The sequence below is a fragment of the Botryllus schlosseri genome, chromosome 11 (genome assembly GCF_051294905.1).
Source record: "Botryllus schlosseri isolate E-star chromosome 11, Bs_hap1, whole genome shotgun sequence".
NCBI lineage: Eukaryota > Metazoa > Chordata > Ascidiacea > Stolidobranchia > Styelidae > Botryllus > Botryllus schlosseri.
Window position 1 is genome coordinate 512,727 of NC_137246.1, and position 18,005 is coordinate 530,731.

Below are 18,005 nucleotides of genomic sequence, written 5' to 3' on the forward strand. Positions count from 1 at the left end.
ACTCCAGAATTCCTACGTAAGTGTTGGAGGTTTAACTATTCTCCTCCTCGCCATCTCATCCGTGCGAGCGGTGCCTTGAAAGCCTAGAAGTGGGTCGTGCTACAAGTCGGCAGCTACGGAATAAAATTGAAGAAAATCGGCCTGGTGTAAATGACCATAGCAGTCGACCAACGCCATGAATACCACAAACAAATATGCTGTGACGCCACGAAAATCGCCGATACCAATGTTTCTTTCAAATTGGGATACAATCGGTCGAGCTCTCAATAAGTCATGTCTCGGAAAATGTTCGGCGTCACTCCATCTACTTGAGCACCGCCGCTATCTAACTTGGCCATACTACACAAAGTGTCTTGTCACCGCAATTCTTCGGACAAACGAGTCACACTGCTTTCACAACTCGCGTGTTGCACGCCAACAAGACTACGTATTGGAAGGCAAAAGGACAATATAATATCACGCGAAAAATCATCGTGTAACTGAAACAGTATTGACTCTGAAGATCAGAGGTGGTCGTAGTCAGTGAGAAACTACTACTTTTCAAAATCCTGCCAACTATCACCACTTACTCAAGAGGTTGCGGATTTATGCTACTAACACGTGACAGCCTCCATTTTTTTGGGCAAAACTAGGCTTGGAATACTTGATTTTAAATTGAACAGAAATCGTCACGTAGGTGGTTGTGACTTCATGTTAATTCCACTTTTACTTTTCTGCCAGTCTCCGCCTTTTTAGGCAAAACTAGACCCAGAATACTACTTCTACTTGGCAGTCTTCACTATTTTAGGCAAAACTAGGCCAGGAATACTCATTTTTCAACTTTCTTCGAAAACACTACTTCTTGTAGTTCAGTAGAAACTTATCAAGCGCATTCTACTACTACTTGAGTGTCCACAACCACTACTCTGAGTTTCTGACCACCTCTGTCGAAGACGCGCAAATTTTCAAGCAAAAAAGTGTCTCATGCATCCGGGCTGTTCATCATATGCCGCGTGAATATTCTTCGTGGCATCGAAAAGCGAATGAAAATCTGGAAAAACGATAGCAATCCACAGACTGAGTAGAATGGTACGCTTGGTTATCCACCGAGCACGCAATATCGCGACGGTTTTCCTTTCTTGACTTCTTTTAACTTTCCTAAATGTCGCAGTACTAGAAAAACAGCGTCTCTGGTTCTTGGCTTTGTCTTGAGCATGGCGCCGTATCTCTGGACGTCGCTGTCCATAAAAAACACTTCCAACGGCGTACCTGTAAGAACAGACTTTGAAATTGAGCGAAATTGTGAATGAGAAAGAAATAGAGCCAAAATCAAGCTCAGCTCATATCAAATCACAGTGCATTCCGGTAAGCATGACGCCTGGCCTGCACACCAAGCTTGTCTCGTTTTGCACTATACCTGGGGTCACCAACACATGGCCCGTTTATGATCATGATATTTCTGGTTGTATTTGTACTACTTTAATAGAATATTACTTCTTTTGTGGTAACCATCCCTATCGCCCATGTAAGTGAGCATGGCGTTGTACTAACGTTCAGCTTTTAAAATGTGGTTGTTAAACTGCGTGGTCTATTTTGTCTCGAAAAATGCATTCTTGCGACCAGCGGCCTCTACGAAATTCGAAAAGTGACTCGCGACGCGTTTTGAGTTGGCGACGCCTGCATTATACAGTAGTGGTATTCGAAAACGAATTTTTTTCTCAAATCGTACTGGCCAGGAGCGTAGCCAGCCGAGATAAAAAGGGGGTAGAACTGAATAAAGGGGGCAGAATGAGCCTCTATGCGTCATACCTTTAGCGATAGCGACTTCTGTATTCCGTACGCTTTTGAAAGCGTAACTAATTGGCGGATCTAATCACTGAGAGCGAGTTAGCGATCAACAACTTGCACGGGGATCATGTTACGATGCAGACGCGCTCATCCTGTGACAGTGCAGGAGATCTTATTTGCATTCAAATAAGTAATCGACCTTGAAACAATACAAGAACAACATTCCACGACGAACAATCTATACAGCGCAGAATCTGTTATATCTTCATGAATTTTGACATGATTCAATTCGCACGTAAGAGTAACGTCTTCTTGGCGTTTTAATTCAATTCATTTCGAACATGGCGCATAAAGCCGCATATACTAATTGTACCGGCGTGTGAATAATGACTTATTCGCAAAGCGAGGGAATCTCAAACAAGTTTCGGCACGGCTATTGAAGGCTGAATGCGTCCCGGTGGGATACCGATCACGAAAGGCATAATCTAGTATGACTTATAGATGGTCATTGAGGTCAAGACAATGCACAACAATGCGAATCGAATGTATTGTGTCTTCACGTTGTTTTGGGGAACAGGCTTGAGTTCGGCGAAGCAGGAATAAGATGCGATTGCTTTAAAACACGATTTCATTCACTTATAAGTTGTTATTTTCATGTTATTAATGTTCGTTATCGTTTACAATGAACTGTTGATGAGAAAACAACGCGTGAACGACGAGACGCGACAAATGTTATTATTGCTTGACGACTGCATTCAGAATAAAGGGATTAAGCTGATCGCTTACCCTCACCGAGAGAAAAATGTAACAATGCCCCTTTCACGCTTGCATCGACTCGTTTCCGTAGACGAGAGATCGACGAGAAAAAGGCATGTAATCAGCATCGGCGATCAGCGTCGCGCGCAGCAAATTGAAATTAGGCGGTATCGTGAAGAAATGTTATTATAGCAATAGCGTTGACTTGGGATTTTCGGGATAGAATCGAGCCTGGAAGGGGGTAGAACGTTCTTCAATTCTACCCCTATGTCTACGCCCCTGGTACTGGCTACTTGATAATATTGTTAGGTTACCTAATCTAAGCCTACACACCAAATTTGGCTTAATTCCAGCCAGTAGCCGCATTGCTACAGGAGAAGAAAGTTTCGATTTATTATATAAAAATAAATAACAAAAAATTTCAAAATTTTCTGTTCACCCCATGAAAGTGTTAAGTTGTCTATAGAAACGATGTTCCCCAAATTTGGTTCAATTCCAACCAGTGGAAGCGGAGCTATTGCCGTCGAAAAAGTTGGATTATCAATAAAATAGTATTTACGGTGACCAATTCTTTAATTATTTATTATAGTGGTGCCCACCGTAAATACTATTTTATTCAAATCCAAATTTTTCGATGGCAATAACCAGGGCTGTGGAGTCGGAGTCGGTGGAGTTGGAGTCGGAGTCTGGGTAATTTTCGCTTGATGGAGTCGGAGTCATGGAAACTATAATAGCTGGAGTCGGAGTCGGAGGGAAAATACTGACAGGAGTCGGAGTCGGAGTTTGTGAGAATGACCCTGACTTCGACTCCGACTCCAACTTCTCTATCATGAAAACATTTGCTTTCAAAGAATTTTCAATAGAATTTTTATGTACCACCAATCACTGTTATTAATAACCATACAGATCAGGTGCGGCCAGCCCGTGGCACGCAGGCCAAATTTGGCACACGAGAAGGTTAGGTGTGGCCTGCGAGGTAATTCTCGAAATTATTTATGACATCAGAGACAATTGCAAGGCCAACCAAAATTTGATTAGCATGACCGCGAAATTTGATGATGACTAAAACAATAGTTCTGACGCATTGACGTATCCAGGGGCCAGCCACATTTATCCCAGATCTTCGTGTATGACCATAAAGTAGAATATTTAGTAGCAGATTTATTTGACTTGAAATTTTTCTCGGTAATTCGCATGATTCATTGTCACTAGATTTCTTGCATTCAGTATTTGAGCCCCATTCTGAAAATTATAAACACATGTTATTCACAGAATCGAGTCCAACTATATTCGCAATCAGGAGATAACGTGTCTTTCAACATGCGGCTTCGCTTGTGCACTCGCAGCGAGATCCTTGACAAAACATTTGCACAAAATGATACAGGCATGTTCACTGATACCGTCGATTTGTCTAAACATCGAATAATCCTGTCCTTGCCAAATGAGCTCAATGGTATACAGATGCGACCCCCAATGTATGTTAGCAACATATTTATTGATATAATTCAGTCATTATCTTGCAAAAAAATTTCGCGCTTCGCGCGATCAGGGCCTAATTGCGCACTGCACAGTTGCATGATATATTGTTATCAATTTTAGAGCGTATTATTATAAGTCTTGTTTGCGATGTTACCTAATTTGGTTCGCTCCTATAGGACGACTAAATAAAGGTTATCAACATTCCAGTTGCCCGCGCAATGGTTCGTAAATCTCGGGTGTCCCTTTGGCCGAAAAAGTTGCCCACCCCCTGATATAGATAAAATTAGACATTACTTGCAAATTACAACTCAGTTGCAAAGGGGAAGAAAATCGCAATGTGCCTTTTCGCGATGCAGTCAAAATTGATGCAATTTTTGAAATTATACCATGATACTGTGACAGAGCAAATGCATCAGCTGGTTTTGTAGAATTGTAAAAATGATGTAATTATGAACAAACGATGCTTCCCACTTGACAAAATTAAAAATATTTGTAGTGTAGCTTAGCTGTTTGGGTCGAACAAATGATTAAAAAAGACTGCAAGTTCAAATCCTTGAGTACTTGATTAAGTACATGTAGACTAGACATAGGCTATGGTCTTTGACTACTTAACTATATTCTATTTATGACCAATGTCTATTAGTAGTAAGAGTGTGTGTGCTTGAAATCAGGATAGTGTGCAATGACAAAATTAGCAAGTTCGATCTTTTTATTAGTTGCTGACTCATACACAAGAGCTACACTTGGATTTTTTATCTACATTTTTATTATACGGGATTGGATATCTGCCATATTTGAATGATTCATACATTTCAGGATATTAGAGAGTCAATGTTATAAAAACTTGAAAAAGGAAGGATATTTAGCAAATTTTTCTTTCATGTTAATTGCATAGTGGATAATTGGAGCTGTGCCACAATGAAACAATTTAGCATGCCACCGTTAATCATATGTTTGCTTATGTTTAATGGTTGTATGACAGTCATTCAACCGACAATGTGGCATATAATCTTCGAAGTAAATTGGTAATAATGCTGGAGTCGGAGTCGGTACGTTTAAAGACCCAGGAGTCGGAGTCGGTACGTTTGAAGACTCAGGAGTCGGAGTCGGTATACTGAAAATGTGTGGAGTCGGAGTCGGTGGTAAAATTTACCGACTCCACAGCCCTGGCAATAACTCTGCTTCCATTGGCTGGAATTGAACCAAATTTGGTGTGTAGGCTTAAATTAGGTAACCTAACAATTTTATCAAGTAGCCAGTACAATTCGAGAAAAAAGTCATTTTGGAAGACCCCTAGTGAACAAGCCTGCGCAAATGATCTATTTTTCTTTGCTGCTGTTCTGTTTGCGATCGAAACTAGAAGGTTGTTCACAGACTACAAGCTGCTATCGTAACATGGCTATTATTCGTCACAATAACTACTGTGACTGCACGGTACAAGTAATGCGATGGCGGCTTGGCACTGGAATTCCCTCCGCGAGAGGGATGTTTTTGTTTTAACTAGCTGCAAAATGCCTCGGACAAAGAGGCATTTTCCAGAAAACAATAAATTAGATACGAATAAAATTAGAGTTTGGAAACATTTAATAAATTATATCAGAATTAAATTAATGGCATTTTGTTCTAATTTAGTGACATCAGACAACGAGCATTATCTGGATGTCCAAGACTGACATGAACATCAGTACAAGTTTGAAACCCACTCCTGACTACACCACTGATAGTAGTGATGATTCTGAGCTGAAAAATTAGTGATCCCCCCGATTTTTAACCTTTTGATATATGAAGAGACATTATTTTGCTATAAAAAGCAATTTATTTGTTTTAATTTGTGCAAATTTGATGTAGCTTCACAGTTCTTGGATATCGCCACTTGTACTTGTCATGGAGAAAAAACTTTACCGCGTTATTCCCACTTCTATCCTTGGTAGCATTATCGACTGCTTTGACCACCACACAGGCAGCTCCAGCCCATTAAAATGACAACAATCTCGCATGCTGACCTTTGAGATCTCTTCCCATTTCCAAATAGGTAGTTCGTCTTTTCGCTTCTACCAAGCTCAGAGTTTTCCTGGCTCTTTTCAAGAATTCATACTTCTTCCTCAGCACCGTGTTCACCTCGTTTATCCCGGTGTTGATCTGCTCCAGGTTGAGATGTCCTTTGATATGCCTGCGCGGAAAGGAGTATCGAATGCGGAGCTGATTAAAGTCAAGAGATTCACATCAAATCACAGTTCATGTTCATAAGCATAGAAATTAGATTGACATTTCACTCCAATTAGTCTCATTAGGCTAGCATGATCTAGTTATCAGAGTCTGGTGAAAGCAGTCAGCGTTGCTACTCCATAGAAGTAACACCATGCATTTCCGCTCGATTCCCATTACAAGTTGCATTTTCCAACACATGTCAAAACGAAACTATTTTGAGGACAAGTAGAAAATGAGGATATGAAAACCACCCAAGCAAGCAGCGTCATAAAGTAGATTTGATCGTTGGGTAGCATACCTCCAGCACGGGGTCTTAACTGTTTCTGGCCCTATTTTCCAAGTATCAGGGCTGATAGACAAAATACCAGTGACGTGGGGACTTTGCTATTCTACGAGGTTACAATCAGATGTCTGTCTTTTCCGTCCTAGTCTCGAGTCATATGACTTCCAGGGTAAAGTCATGCACAATGACTCGAGTACAAGTTGAGTCAATCGACAAATTGACTCGAGTCAAGTCATTTTACGCATTTGAAACAATGACTCGAGTTAAGTCGAGTCACAAAAAAATCGCGACTCGAGTCGACCCTTCCCAGGGGTTCTCAACCGGGGAGGGTGAAAGCATCTGAAGGGGACGCGAACCCTCCTGAGAGATATGAAGTTTCTTGAGTTAGAATTAGGGCTGGGCAAAATCGAGTACCTGAGTGATTCGATTCTGAATCACGTAATATGCTTCGAGTCGAGTCGAGTAATCGAGTATCACTCATTATGACGTCATAACAGAATGTAATACGTCAAAGATCAAATATGTACCGTTTATGCCACAACAAAGAATATAATGCCTGTTATCCATCTCATTAAAGATACTTTGCTATTTTTTCGACCATATCGATTACATTCCGCTTGGTGATAATGTTGTGGGATAATCATGACTTCGGAAATGTGCTGCGTCCAGTAACCTTCGTAGCTTTGTAATAATGCTTCGCATGCTACGATACCGCCAATCAAGGTTTCAAGGCTTCAACAGTGAAAATTAGTATCGAAACTATAATTAACGTTGATAAATTAACTGTCAGTGGCGAGAGGCGTATAATTTCAGTACTCGAAAAAATCGTCTTTTACTACTCGACTCGATTCATTAAAATTAATACTCGATTCAGATTCGAGTACTCGAATCATTGTGCCCAGCCCTAGTTATAATACGAATGCCAAGTCAGGAAATAGAAGATAGCCTGTCAGATACCATCGCTAAAATATGTATGTATGTGACCTACGTGCTACGATGGCACGTGACTATTTTTGACGAATTATTAAACTGAAAATTTTTTCTCGCTCCGCACAATTTACCCCAAACTGATCATTAATGCTCTGTATATAGTCCGAATTCATTATTTAAGAGGTATCTTAATAGTCATAACCTCAAATGCCATCAAACTATGAGTTGAGATTGCACACATTCTTGTTGATCTTTTTAATAATTCTTTGTATGGTGATAAGGAGGGCATAAAATTTTCCAATATCGTCAAGGTGGGGGGGGATGTGTCTAAAAAAGTTTGAGAATCACTGTTCGTAGCAATTTTATCAACAAGTCACTAGAATTTTGAACAAAAAAGTTATTTTTGAACAAGCCTAGTAGAGAAATGGATTTTCACTCACTTTGGAAGTTTTTCAAAGTCCGCAGGCTGCAAAATCTTGAACGATTTCGCTTTGTCTCTGGCCGTTTTTGGATTTTGGTTTTCCTTGTCGACAGATTCCGTTTTCACTACGGCCCCGGCGACTGCATTGACTTCGGGCGCTTGGGTTTTTTTCATGACCGGCAAGGAGGCCGTTTTGGGCAAATTCTGTAAAACGCGGCTGATCCTACAGCGAGATGAGTGCAATTGCTGTTGCTTTTCCTGCAAAAAAGAATAAATATGACAAAAGCGGAAAACGGAAGATGTCTAGAAGGGTTGTGATGACTGGAGTCTTAAAGAATTTGTGAATCGACTCGAATGACAATTTGTTGTTGACTCGAATTGACTCAAGTAAATTTATTACAAATGAAAAATGACTCAAATCGACTCGAGTTAATTTGTACATTGACTCGACCTGTCTGTGCGTCATTGCGCATGACTGGGCATATTGGATTCTATATGACTTGATCCAACTCTCATGCATCAGGACCAATACTTGGAAAATAGCACCAGAAAAACACTTTTATCTGTTTGCATAAACATGTTATGAGTGAGAAAAATGAGTTTATTATGAATATGAGGCCTTCGATAAGGCCCAAGAGTTTCACAGAAGTGACTTGAACCTGACTTGAAGTTGATAATGAGCAGTGAACTCTATGAAATGGAATCTGACTCGAGTTTCAACACTATGACTCGGAATTATATTTTCAAGCAGAAGTAAGCCTTAGGATACGACTGCATCGCCTATATATGTGAAATTGTCATAAAATCTCGGCAATCGATTTGTAAGTGCCATTGGCCGTTATACGCGAATCGCTACTGGAAGCCGTGTGTAATTTCGGAGGTAGAAACCTTTGATAAATTGCTAAGTGTGCAATCCCAAACCAATTCCATTTTTGTCCTCCATTCTCTACATCCACTTGAAGTAGTTTTGACATGTATTGTGAATTCCTACTTTTACTTGCAATTGAGTAGAAATTTAAGAATTTATTTCTACTTCTACTTGAGTACCTACGTTGAGTCAAGTTGACTAACCACCTCTGATCTTTAGTTTGAAGTAGCAAATAATGTAATTGTTATCGCTTTTCCCTACAATCCAAATCAAGCAATCGGCAATTTTCCTACAATAATTATCGGAATCACAACAGACTTCAAACGTCTGAGTGCAGTTACCCACGGCCCACGGGTGAAAGCTATTTTATTTGTGATATGAGTGTCCATTTAAGATTTAGCACAGTACCGTACAACTTACCTTGGTGAAATTCATTTTAAGACAAGTTACCAATCATTCGTGTTAAACATGAAATTTGGTTGAAGCAGTTGAAATCATTTTTGTATCATAGATGAGACGAATGCTAGATTGGCTCACATATATGTCTGATAGATGATTGACCCTGGACACAGTCTTAAGATTTAAATTGTTGTATTATGATCCCACATTTGTCATTCTTGAATTTATTACCTTTACTATTTCCAGCTTTCTCTTTTCGTTGTCAATTGCTGTTCTTATCACCTCATTCATTGCTTTCATTTCTTGGACATTTTCCGCCAGTTCACTATATGACGAGACACAAATATCAATGGTCGCATCACGGAATCATCCGAAAAATTAAGCAGTTACCTCACAACATCACATCTAACAAATTTGAATTATGATCATTGCAAGCAAAGTAGTAATGAAATGACCCCAAATATTTTCGGGTGACACTCGTCAGGGGTAATCGTCAACAACTAGTAGAGAATTGGAAAGAACATTGTATATCAACAATGGTATCATTAAATATGACATCACCAGCATGAAATTTCGAATACCGTAATCGAAGCAAAGAAGTCTAAGCTGAATGTATTATTTTTAGATGGTACACAATCTCTTTCTGTTGGCACAAACTGGGTTTGCATATTTTGATAAAAGTCAACTCGAAAGCACACCAATAAAAGAGTGAACGGTCTCTCTCGACAAAGCAAAATCAGTCGTCTCTATCAATTTTTACACAAACACAATTATCCCACAAATGTTTGCCAATGGCAGAATTGATATTCATTGCCTGTTCTGATTCAAGCTTCAGGGGTTGAGTAAAGAGCGAGCTTTTTTCCAAACGTTATGCGTTTATGCCATAGGGAAAAATTGTTAAATGTGAACATAATACCAGGAGAAAAAACTTTCATCACTAATGTAATGTCAACGAGTAAAAACATGCTCCCAACAGCTTCACATAACCTATAACAGACCTGCCCTTATGTAGGCATTATAAACTAAACATGGTGTCAAACAAACCGCAAGTTTGAGGATCCTTCCACTGAATAATGAAGGGCATCATTCATTTTCAAGCCACGCTCCACTCGGCCCAGTTTATCCTCGAACTCCTTAATCAAAATTTCCAAACTTCCATTACTTGACAACGATTCTTCCTCGTGAGGAAACAACATGGCATATTTACAACACAATACCTGTGACAAAAGATTTTCGTATATTAGGTGGATTGCTGATTGCTCAGATGTGTGACTATTATAGTGCCCACTAAGCGCTCAAGTCAAGGTTGCAATGTCTTGAAAATTGTGACTCGAGTGATTTTACATAAGTAGGAAAATGACTCGACTGGAGTCGCTCAGCGTATTTAATCAACTTTGACCAAGTCATATAACTCACGACAAATCATGACAGGAGCTGAAACCGAGCTGTCTTTCATCTGTTGGAACAAGTCTGTTTGGAGCAGAGTGGGCCAAAGTAGTCATTGTTGGCATTCAAGTAGAAGTAGAGATAACATTGTAAATTCACAGGTAGGCTACAAGCAGATGTGACAATTTACAAATCACTAAAACAGTTAAGCGTTCTAGGACAAGTTTTGGCTAATAAACTGAAAACGGTGAAGTGAAAGTAGACGACATCCAGACACATCCCACACCCCATCAGACTTAGCCCCTGCCTGTTTGGTGTTTTCATTTCAAAGTGCAGTAAAACACAAACGTACAATAACTTGTCTGCACCAATACACCAACGTAAATATATCAATTAAATTGGAGAAAACGATGGTGATACAATATACAATTTATTATTATTCATTCCCGCTGTTTTTCAACGAATCGAGAGCACCATCTACTGGTGTTGAACACCATCATCCCTAGCATATTTATCATTTCATGAACAGTTCTGAACAAGATAGGAAATAGGAAATATTCGCCCATTTAACAATTGCGTTTATCCTTAGCTCCCCTAGAAAGTAGAAAAAATGGAGATCGGGGTAAAAACGACCACGGGGTAATTCCCCACGCCAAAAATTGAAGGACCCGCGATCGGTGTTCCACTATATCTATAAGTTTTTCCACAGAGGTGTCGTTGATAAAAAAGAAAACATTCCCAATAATTGTCTAGTACTCTAGTATGTTATGTCAAGATTTTATGAGAATGGAAAAACAATCTATAGAGTGATTAGACAAAGTCAGCTATTGAAATATATATGTCGGCCTACAATCGAAGTAAAGTAGATCTAAAAGCACTGCGCAGTGCGTATAAATGCAGATATACAATGCATATAAATCGGAATTTAATGATTAGATGGATACAAAATAAAATATTATGTATAAATCGAGCATTTTTGACAGTTAGATTTGAGTCGCACCTCCGGATGACTTCATATCACGCCATGAACAAAATAAAAGGGACAACAAAAGGGACTTTTGTGGCCGTACTCTCCATGCCAACCGCAGAACTCTATTTCAACAGCCACGCCTACTAGTAGTACCTAACTAATACCCAAATTATTTTCGGAAAGATTGTGTTTCGAAATCCTTTCTTTTTATTCGTTTCACTAGCGGATGTAACGAATTTAATTGATCAGTCTCTATGTTTCTGCTGTTCTTCCAAAGACCATATCGTAATTTGGATGTTTGATATGTAGCGTAATGTATGATTATTTTCAAAACCGCGAAAATTAAACCGCTAATACGTGATCAGTACGTACTTTTGCATGAAACTATAAGTGAAAATCATCGTAATAGGTATAATATTCGAGATCCATCTCTTGTCATTATGATGTCACAAAAGTGCCCGACCTCTTGCAATTAACTTTCCCATGGAAAATGTTTCGGCGACGCAAACGACTGTCGAGACCGCTGAATTTCTTACACCTATCACAAATTTTTACCAATTTATCAGCTAATCCCATTTTTCTTCGAATGCAGCTCATGGAATAAAACCGCTTACCATTATGGTTATAAATGAATTTCTCCAATCCATGCACTATAGACACGGCTGAAAGGAGCGTCCACCAGAACAACATTTTAAAATGCTTTTCTTACATATTTACATCTGAAGTATAAATACGACTGCCAGTCAAAAATATTCAGGTTTATTTCAATACGAGCATACTGTTCAATACACTGAAGTTCTGTGCTTCCAAGAGTATTTTCCTATATACAACTTCGTGTTTCCGAGATATTAGAGTTAGACCATTAACCCTACACAATTTCACGACCCATACTACAGCGATCACAATCTACTGTTGCAGTACAGTGTACACCGTCGGTAATTGATTTATCGATTTTTATTTAATCGCCATCTTCAATACACCTATTTATTTCCGCCAAACTATTAAAGACTATTCAATTCATGTCCTACACAATTTCACACCCCACAACGATCAAAAGATACAATTGCTGTACACCATCATTTATTGATTTATACAGCATGAAAACATTTGTATTTTATCGCCGCCTTCTCGTTCGCCTCTTCTTCATCCTCTTAGACCTGCGCACTTTGCCGGCTTTGGACTTCTTCTTCTTGCCCACGACAGATTTCAGCGTGAGCTTGCGTCCCGTGATCTTAAACCTGTTCTTTCTCTTACTGACGACACGTTTCCTCACGAGCCATTGCGAGACGTGTCGCAGAACGTAGTCGTTTCGCACTTTGTATTTTTGCTCGATGCATTTTACGACGGCTTGCATGGTGGACCCTTTCGGTTCCTTGAGCTTCCTGAGCGCGTACAGGAACATCTCGCGATACTTGGGCCTGCGCTTGCGGCGCGGGGCGCTGCGGCCTTTTCTGGCGCCACGCTTTTTCGCGCCCGACGATGGGATGAGAGCGTCCAACTCAGTTGGCGTTTCCATGATAAACGAAAAATACTATCAAACGGCTGAGGGAGAAATCTCCGAATAAATGCGCGCGATTCAGACGTACTCGAAACGGTGCATGCATTGTGACGTCACAGTCGAAGAACGGATGTTAAAAGTCTTATTTTTTTCAATTTTATACCGCCAGACCAGAACAACTAAATAATTCTAGTTGTGAATTAGAGCAAAATACCAATAGTGAAACGTTTATATGCTGTAATTTCAATTCTAATCGAATTTCTGGTTTTCGCGTACATGCTACACAACTGTAGGCTACCATGCAAAACACTCCAAGCTTGCTGTGCAGACATTTGCCATTCTCATGCTTGTTAGAATCCACTCCGATTTGATATCGAACCGCGCGCATTTATTCGGAGATTTCTCCCTCAGCCGTTTGATAGCATTGATATCAACTGACCTTGTTCCATTTGCGAGTTTTCGCGGATTCAGTAATCGTAATTTTAATCTAATTTGGAAACAACTGTGCAGCTATAATTCCAATTCTAATCTAGGTTGGGAAAGCTGAAATTTTTCTTAGTTTTCCAAGTGTCCATCTCTGGTACAGATATTTGCCGCTCACGATTAAGAGAATGAACTGATTCCAACTGAACTTTATTTTTGCCGGATTTCATTCTCATTCAGTAAGGAATTGAATTTCCAAATTTTTGCGAAGTCCTGTCATTCTTATGGTGATCTAATTTGGAAAAAGCTGTGTAGCCATCATTCGAGTGCTAAATCTAACTTGGAAAGATGACTCGTTTTTGTTTTGCAGCTCTGTAACCCGCTAACTACAACGTACAAACCAAAAATTTATTGCATTGAATACGAGAGGAACATGGCAGCATTTCATGAGTAGATAACGAAATTGAGAAAATATATAACAACACACATAAAATATATAGATATCCGCCGGAAATGAAGGAATCCTGTTCAAATCCAGTACTACTGTGCGAATGACAAAGTCCGTACATTATGTATGAATCATTTCATCCAAAATCATTGCATACAATCGATGCAGCGGGCCCAGTCTGGAATTTACAAACACTTCCACTCTATGACGTCACAGTTGCTACAAACAATAGCACAAATTGGCATACAATAGCGAGTCGTAATCGCGTAATCGAAAGCAACGCCACCTCCGAATGCGACGCAAAGTTGCCACTTCCAATGAACTGCTAAAAATATGCAACCTGGAGTCGTTCGAAATTAACTTATTTTTTCAGATTTTTGCGGACATTAGCTACAATTGTTAGGTTTGCTAGAAAAAAACGTTGCACACCAAATTTGACTTCATTCCGACCAGTAGAATTGAAGCTATTACAGTTGTAAGATTTAAATTGGTTATAAATTTATTTTTCACGTTTTACAGGCTAACCCATGGAATTGTTACATTTGTATTGTCTACAAAAACGATGCAAAACAATTAGACTCAATTCCAGCCCGTAGATATGAAGTTATTCGAGTTTTTCATTCATAATTCCTTCATTCATAATCCCACAGCAAATACTATATTTTCAAATCCATAATTTTCCACTACAATAACTTAGCTTCTACCAGTTGGAATTGAGTAAAAATTGCTGAGTATCGTTTTATTAGACCACTTGACAATTCCATGGGGTAGACAGTGAATTTAAAAAAGAAAGAGAATTTCATAATAAATTCAAAATTTCCCATCCCGAATAGCTTCGCTTCTATTAGCCGGAATTGAGTCAAATTTGGTGTGCAACGTATTTTAGCCGACCTAACCATTTAAGCCGCGAAAATCTAAAAAAAAAAAAAATTTTTGAACAACCCTAATGCAAAGCCTTGACCGAATTCACTTTTTAAAACTACTTTAGTACTTTCAGGTCTTTCATTTCGACTTCCACTTGAAGTACCTTTGAAGTGTTCGAAATCACTACTTGTACTTGTACCTGAACTGAAATATATGGGCTTGCTTCTAGTTCTACTTGAGTAGACAGGCCGATTACGTTGAACACTTGTGAATGCTACAGAGCAGACATCGCGGCTGCTTGATTCGCCGTCCGAGTAGAATCCATCCTCTGTAAGTTTCTCTGCAGTTTCAGTCGGATTTCCCGGGTCCGGTCCATTCACATCCGGATCCGGAGACGCCAAAATCCGGGAAAAACTTATGAAGCAGATGTTACGCGCTCAAATGCACATCCTATGTATTATAGTCGGCCCGCACTCAAAATACATATCGTCGGTAACGCAAGAGTCGCGGAAATCGTCGCTATCAGCAAACACCGAACCGCCGATAAAAGACGAATGGATGATGTCATGGCATTTCGACACGCCCCACGATATCGCTTCCGAAGTCGATTTCGTTCTTTCGTTGTCTTGGAACATTCGATCAGATAGGTGCTTTGAGAATCCGGTTAATCCGCAATTTCCGCCCGTTAATAGCACTGAGGACGCCATTTCTTTGCTAAGTTCGGGGTCGAGGCTGCAAAATAAACTCGCTTCAGACATTCTAAATCAGAGTCGGAACCCTACAATGTTTACAGCTTTTTCAAATCATATTTGAATTAGAAAAATAACTACGGTGTTCTTTTCCGAATAAGATTAAGATTCGAATTACTGAATTCGAGAACACTTGGATATTGAATTAAATTCAGGATTATAAATCACTCGACTGTACCAGGATATATGTGATTAATCTGCTTGACTACGACCAACATCGACAACTATCCAAATTCTACCAGAAACTATTTCATGAGGTTGTTGCGTAATGTGTACTCACTATACTGTCGATATCATTGAGCTATCAAAACGGACATCGATTCTAACCAATACTATGTCACCTTGGTAGCATCTCCTCGTTAGTATAGTGGTGAGTATCCCCGCCTGTCACGGCGGAGACCGGGGTTCGATTCCCCGACGGGGAGCGTTTTATATTTCCTTAAAAATGTGACCGTATTTCATTGTACTCTTCCTCATGCTTCTTTAAGGATTTCATTTTTCATGTCCAGAGAACCGTCCTATTTCATACTACAATACGTGACAGGCAAGACATAGCTACCGATTTCAATCCCTCCTTGTAACGTTTTCATAATATGGAATTACAATAACAGCCGTGCAGCGGGGATGGGGGAGTTGAAACGCTCCCGTTTCAGATTCGGAATCCAGTCCTTGCGAAATGCTCATTTTGTCTCTACTGTTATTTAGCTCATCTGCAATTCAGTAATGCGTATTATCAGCAGACATGGGGTAATCGCGATTAGTAATCGTAATCGATTACGACGATTACAGCATTTTGAAGTAATCGTAATCGCAATCGATTACATTCGAAAAAAATCCGAAGTAATCGTAATCGTAATCGACTACTTCCCATATCTAATCGATTTTTTTTGTGAAAGAACGATTACTTTTTGTTTGTACAAGGACTATGACATAAACTGAATATTCGTGAACAAGAATGAGATAATATACCACTTTAGCGATAGCACAAACGTCTGTTTTCAAACGCCACTGACTCATTATTACTTCAGAAGTATTAGCTCCGCTCGTCATTGCGTAAGAAGTATCCAGTATCCACACATAGTAAACAGACATGCGATGGATATTGTAGAGTGAGTGTAAGAACACCTCTCGTGGTGTATATCAGGTAATCAAAACACTACAGAAGCCGCTACCTCGCAGCAGGATATTGATCACCACTCTGCCTATAGTTTCAAATAGTAACTTATGTATTGATTGATGTTTGGTTGTGCTTAGTTAAACGCAGTTTACCATTGCTGCTTGGCGAGCAGGAGGCCTACATACCCACGTGCACCTGACGAAGATTCGGAATTTTGTACTCGTCGAATAAAACACTGCAGTTTCCACAACGAAGCATTACAAATAAACAGCTGCTGATATATATTATAACCGAGCCGTGCTTAGCCGTTTCTCGTAACAGCAGCTCGCTGTATATATATTAAGTTGGAGGCAGAATTTTTATGTTAACTATAACTTATTCTCATATAACTACTTGAAACGGGCGTCAATCGTTATTTCACAGTTCGTTACTGAGCATTTGGACCTGCCGCCATAACCATCCACTTATATAGCCTGATATGTTAGTGTGGGTTGTAGCTAAAATCAGCAATTCAGCCAAAACAGCAATTCCCCTGTCCAACCGTTGGTCAATTTTCAAAACTGAATTTCGTCAATAATATTGGTAATTGCATTATATTACTATTCATTTATAACCTCTGAGCCCCGAGTGTCAGATTTACCTGTAAAGCTGGGGCACGTAATTCATATTCATAGCATCTGGTATGTTGTTATAATTACTGTATGTTGTTAATTCGCGACCTCCAGCCGTTGTATAATCAGAAGATATTGTACTCGCCCAAACGTAGCAGACTAAAAGAATATCTTTTGTGAGACGCACACACTAATTGTCATGGCTTCATTCCTTTGTGGATGCGCCGGGTGACATTTGCATTGTGGGCCCAGATTGGAAGGACAGGAGTTATTAGTCACGCCCACGCAGCGCGGCTATTGACAATGGACGAATACCCTAAGTTTCGGCCAAGGAATTTCTTTGGTATCACATCCCGTGGAGTTGCGTGTTGGCCGAAACTGCATATGTCTTTTGGTGTGTTGTGGGATCGTGGCGCAGTAATGACCGGCTCCGAAATGCCTGTTCCCATAAAATAGCCTATGTATGTTTTTTTCTTGAGGGGAAGAGGTATGCATTTCAAACCCAGCTATCTACTGGAGCAGGGGTCACCAACTGTTTTGAAACAAAAAGCTACTTCTTGTGTAGTGTGTACTGATTATTGCGACGACCGACGGGTTACCACGTACTCCCCTTACCATGAACAAAAAACGCTCACTCGCAGGGACTCAAACCAGCTCCTCCAAGCTCAGTTGCGTTGCTGCAGTGCGCGCAGAAGCGCCAATCTCCGCGTCGAGACTCGGGAATATTAACTATAGATTCCTGTTGAGCCGCCGCGTGGGCGAAGACAAGCAATGCCCCGAGCGACTGCGTTCGTATGTTCCTTGGGGTCGGTCGACCCATGTTCAACT

General features: G+C 40.0%; 3 protein-coding genes across 6 annotated transcripts in view; all 3 read right to left on the reverse strand.

Annotated features, from left to right (window-relative positions):
- Positions 1 to 959: 959 nt before the first annotated feature.
- On the reverse strand, positions 960 to 10,337 carry LOC145449577 (SKA complex subunit 1-like). The gene is made up of 5 exons (XM_080327970.1): positions 10,156 to 10,337; positions 9,343 to 9,436; positions 7,864 to 8,102; positions 6,006 to 6,172; positions 960 to 1,248 (listed from the first exon to the last, which is right to left on the reverse strand). Exons 1-5 carry the CDS (start codon positions 10,305 to 10,307, stop codon positions 1,079 to 1,081), a joined length of 822 nt encoding a protein of 273 aa, XP_080184096.1. The 5' UTR covers positions 10,308 to 10,337; the 3' UTR covers positions 960 to 1,078.
- A 2,193-nt stretch (positions 10,338 to 12,530) lies between these two features.
- On the reverse strand, positions 12,531 to 13,010 carry LOC145449578 (uncharacterized). Its single transcript, XM_080327971.1, has one exon. The coding sequence runs from the start codon at positions 12,981 to 12,983 to the stop codon at positions 12,582 to 12,584; it is 402 nt and encodes a 133-aa protein (XP_080184097.1). The 5' UTR covers positions 12,984 to 13,010; the 3' UTR covers positions 12,531 to 12,581.
- A 1,877-nt stretch (positions 13,011 to 14,887) lies between these two features.
- LOC145449493 (actin-6-like) overlaps positions 14,888 to 18,005 on the reverse strand; it is a 32,868-nt gene continuing 29,750 nt past the window's right edge. For all 4 annotated transcript variants that reach the window (XM_080327869.1, XM_080327868.1, XM_080327871.1 and 1 more), the window contains exon 9: positions 14,888 to 15,432. In XM_080327869.1, coding sequence (XP_080183995.1) covers positions 15,138 to 15,432 — 295 coding nt within the window. In that variant the 3' untranslated portion in view covers positions 14,888 to 15,137. The remainder of the gene's footprint in view (positions 15,433 to 18,005) is intronic.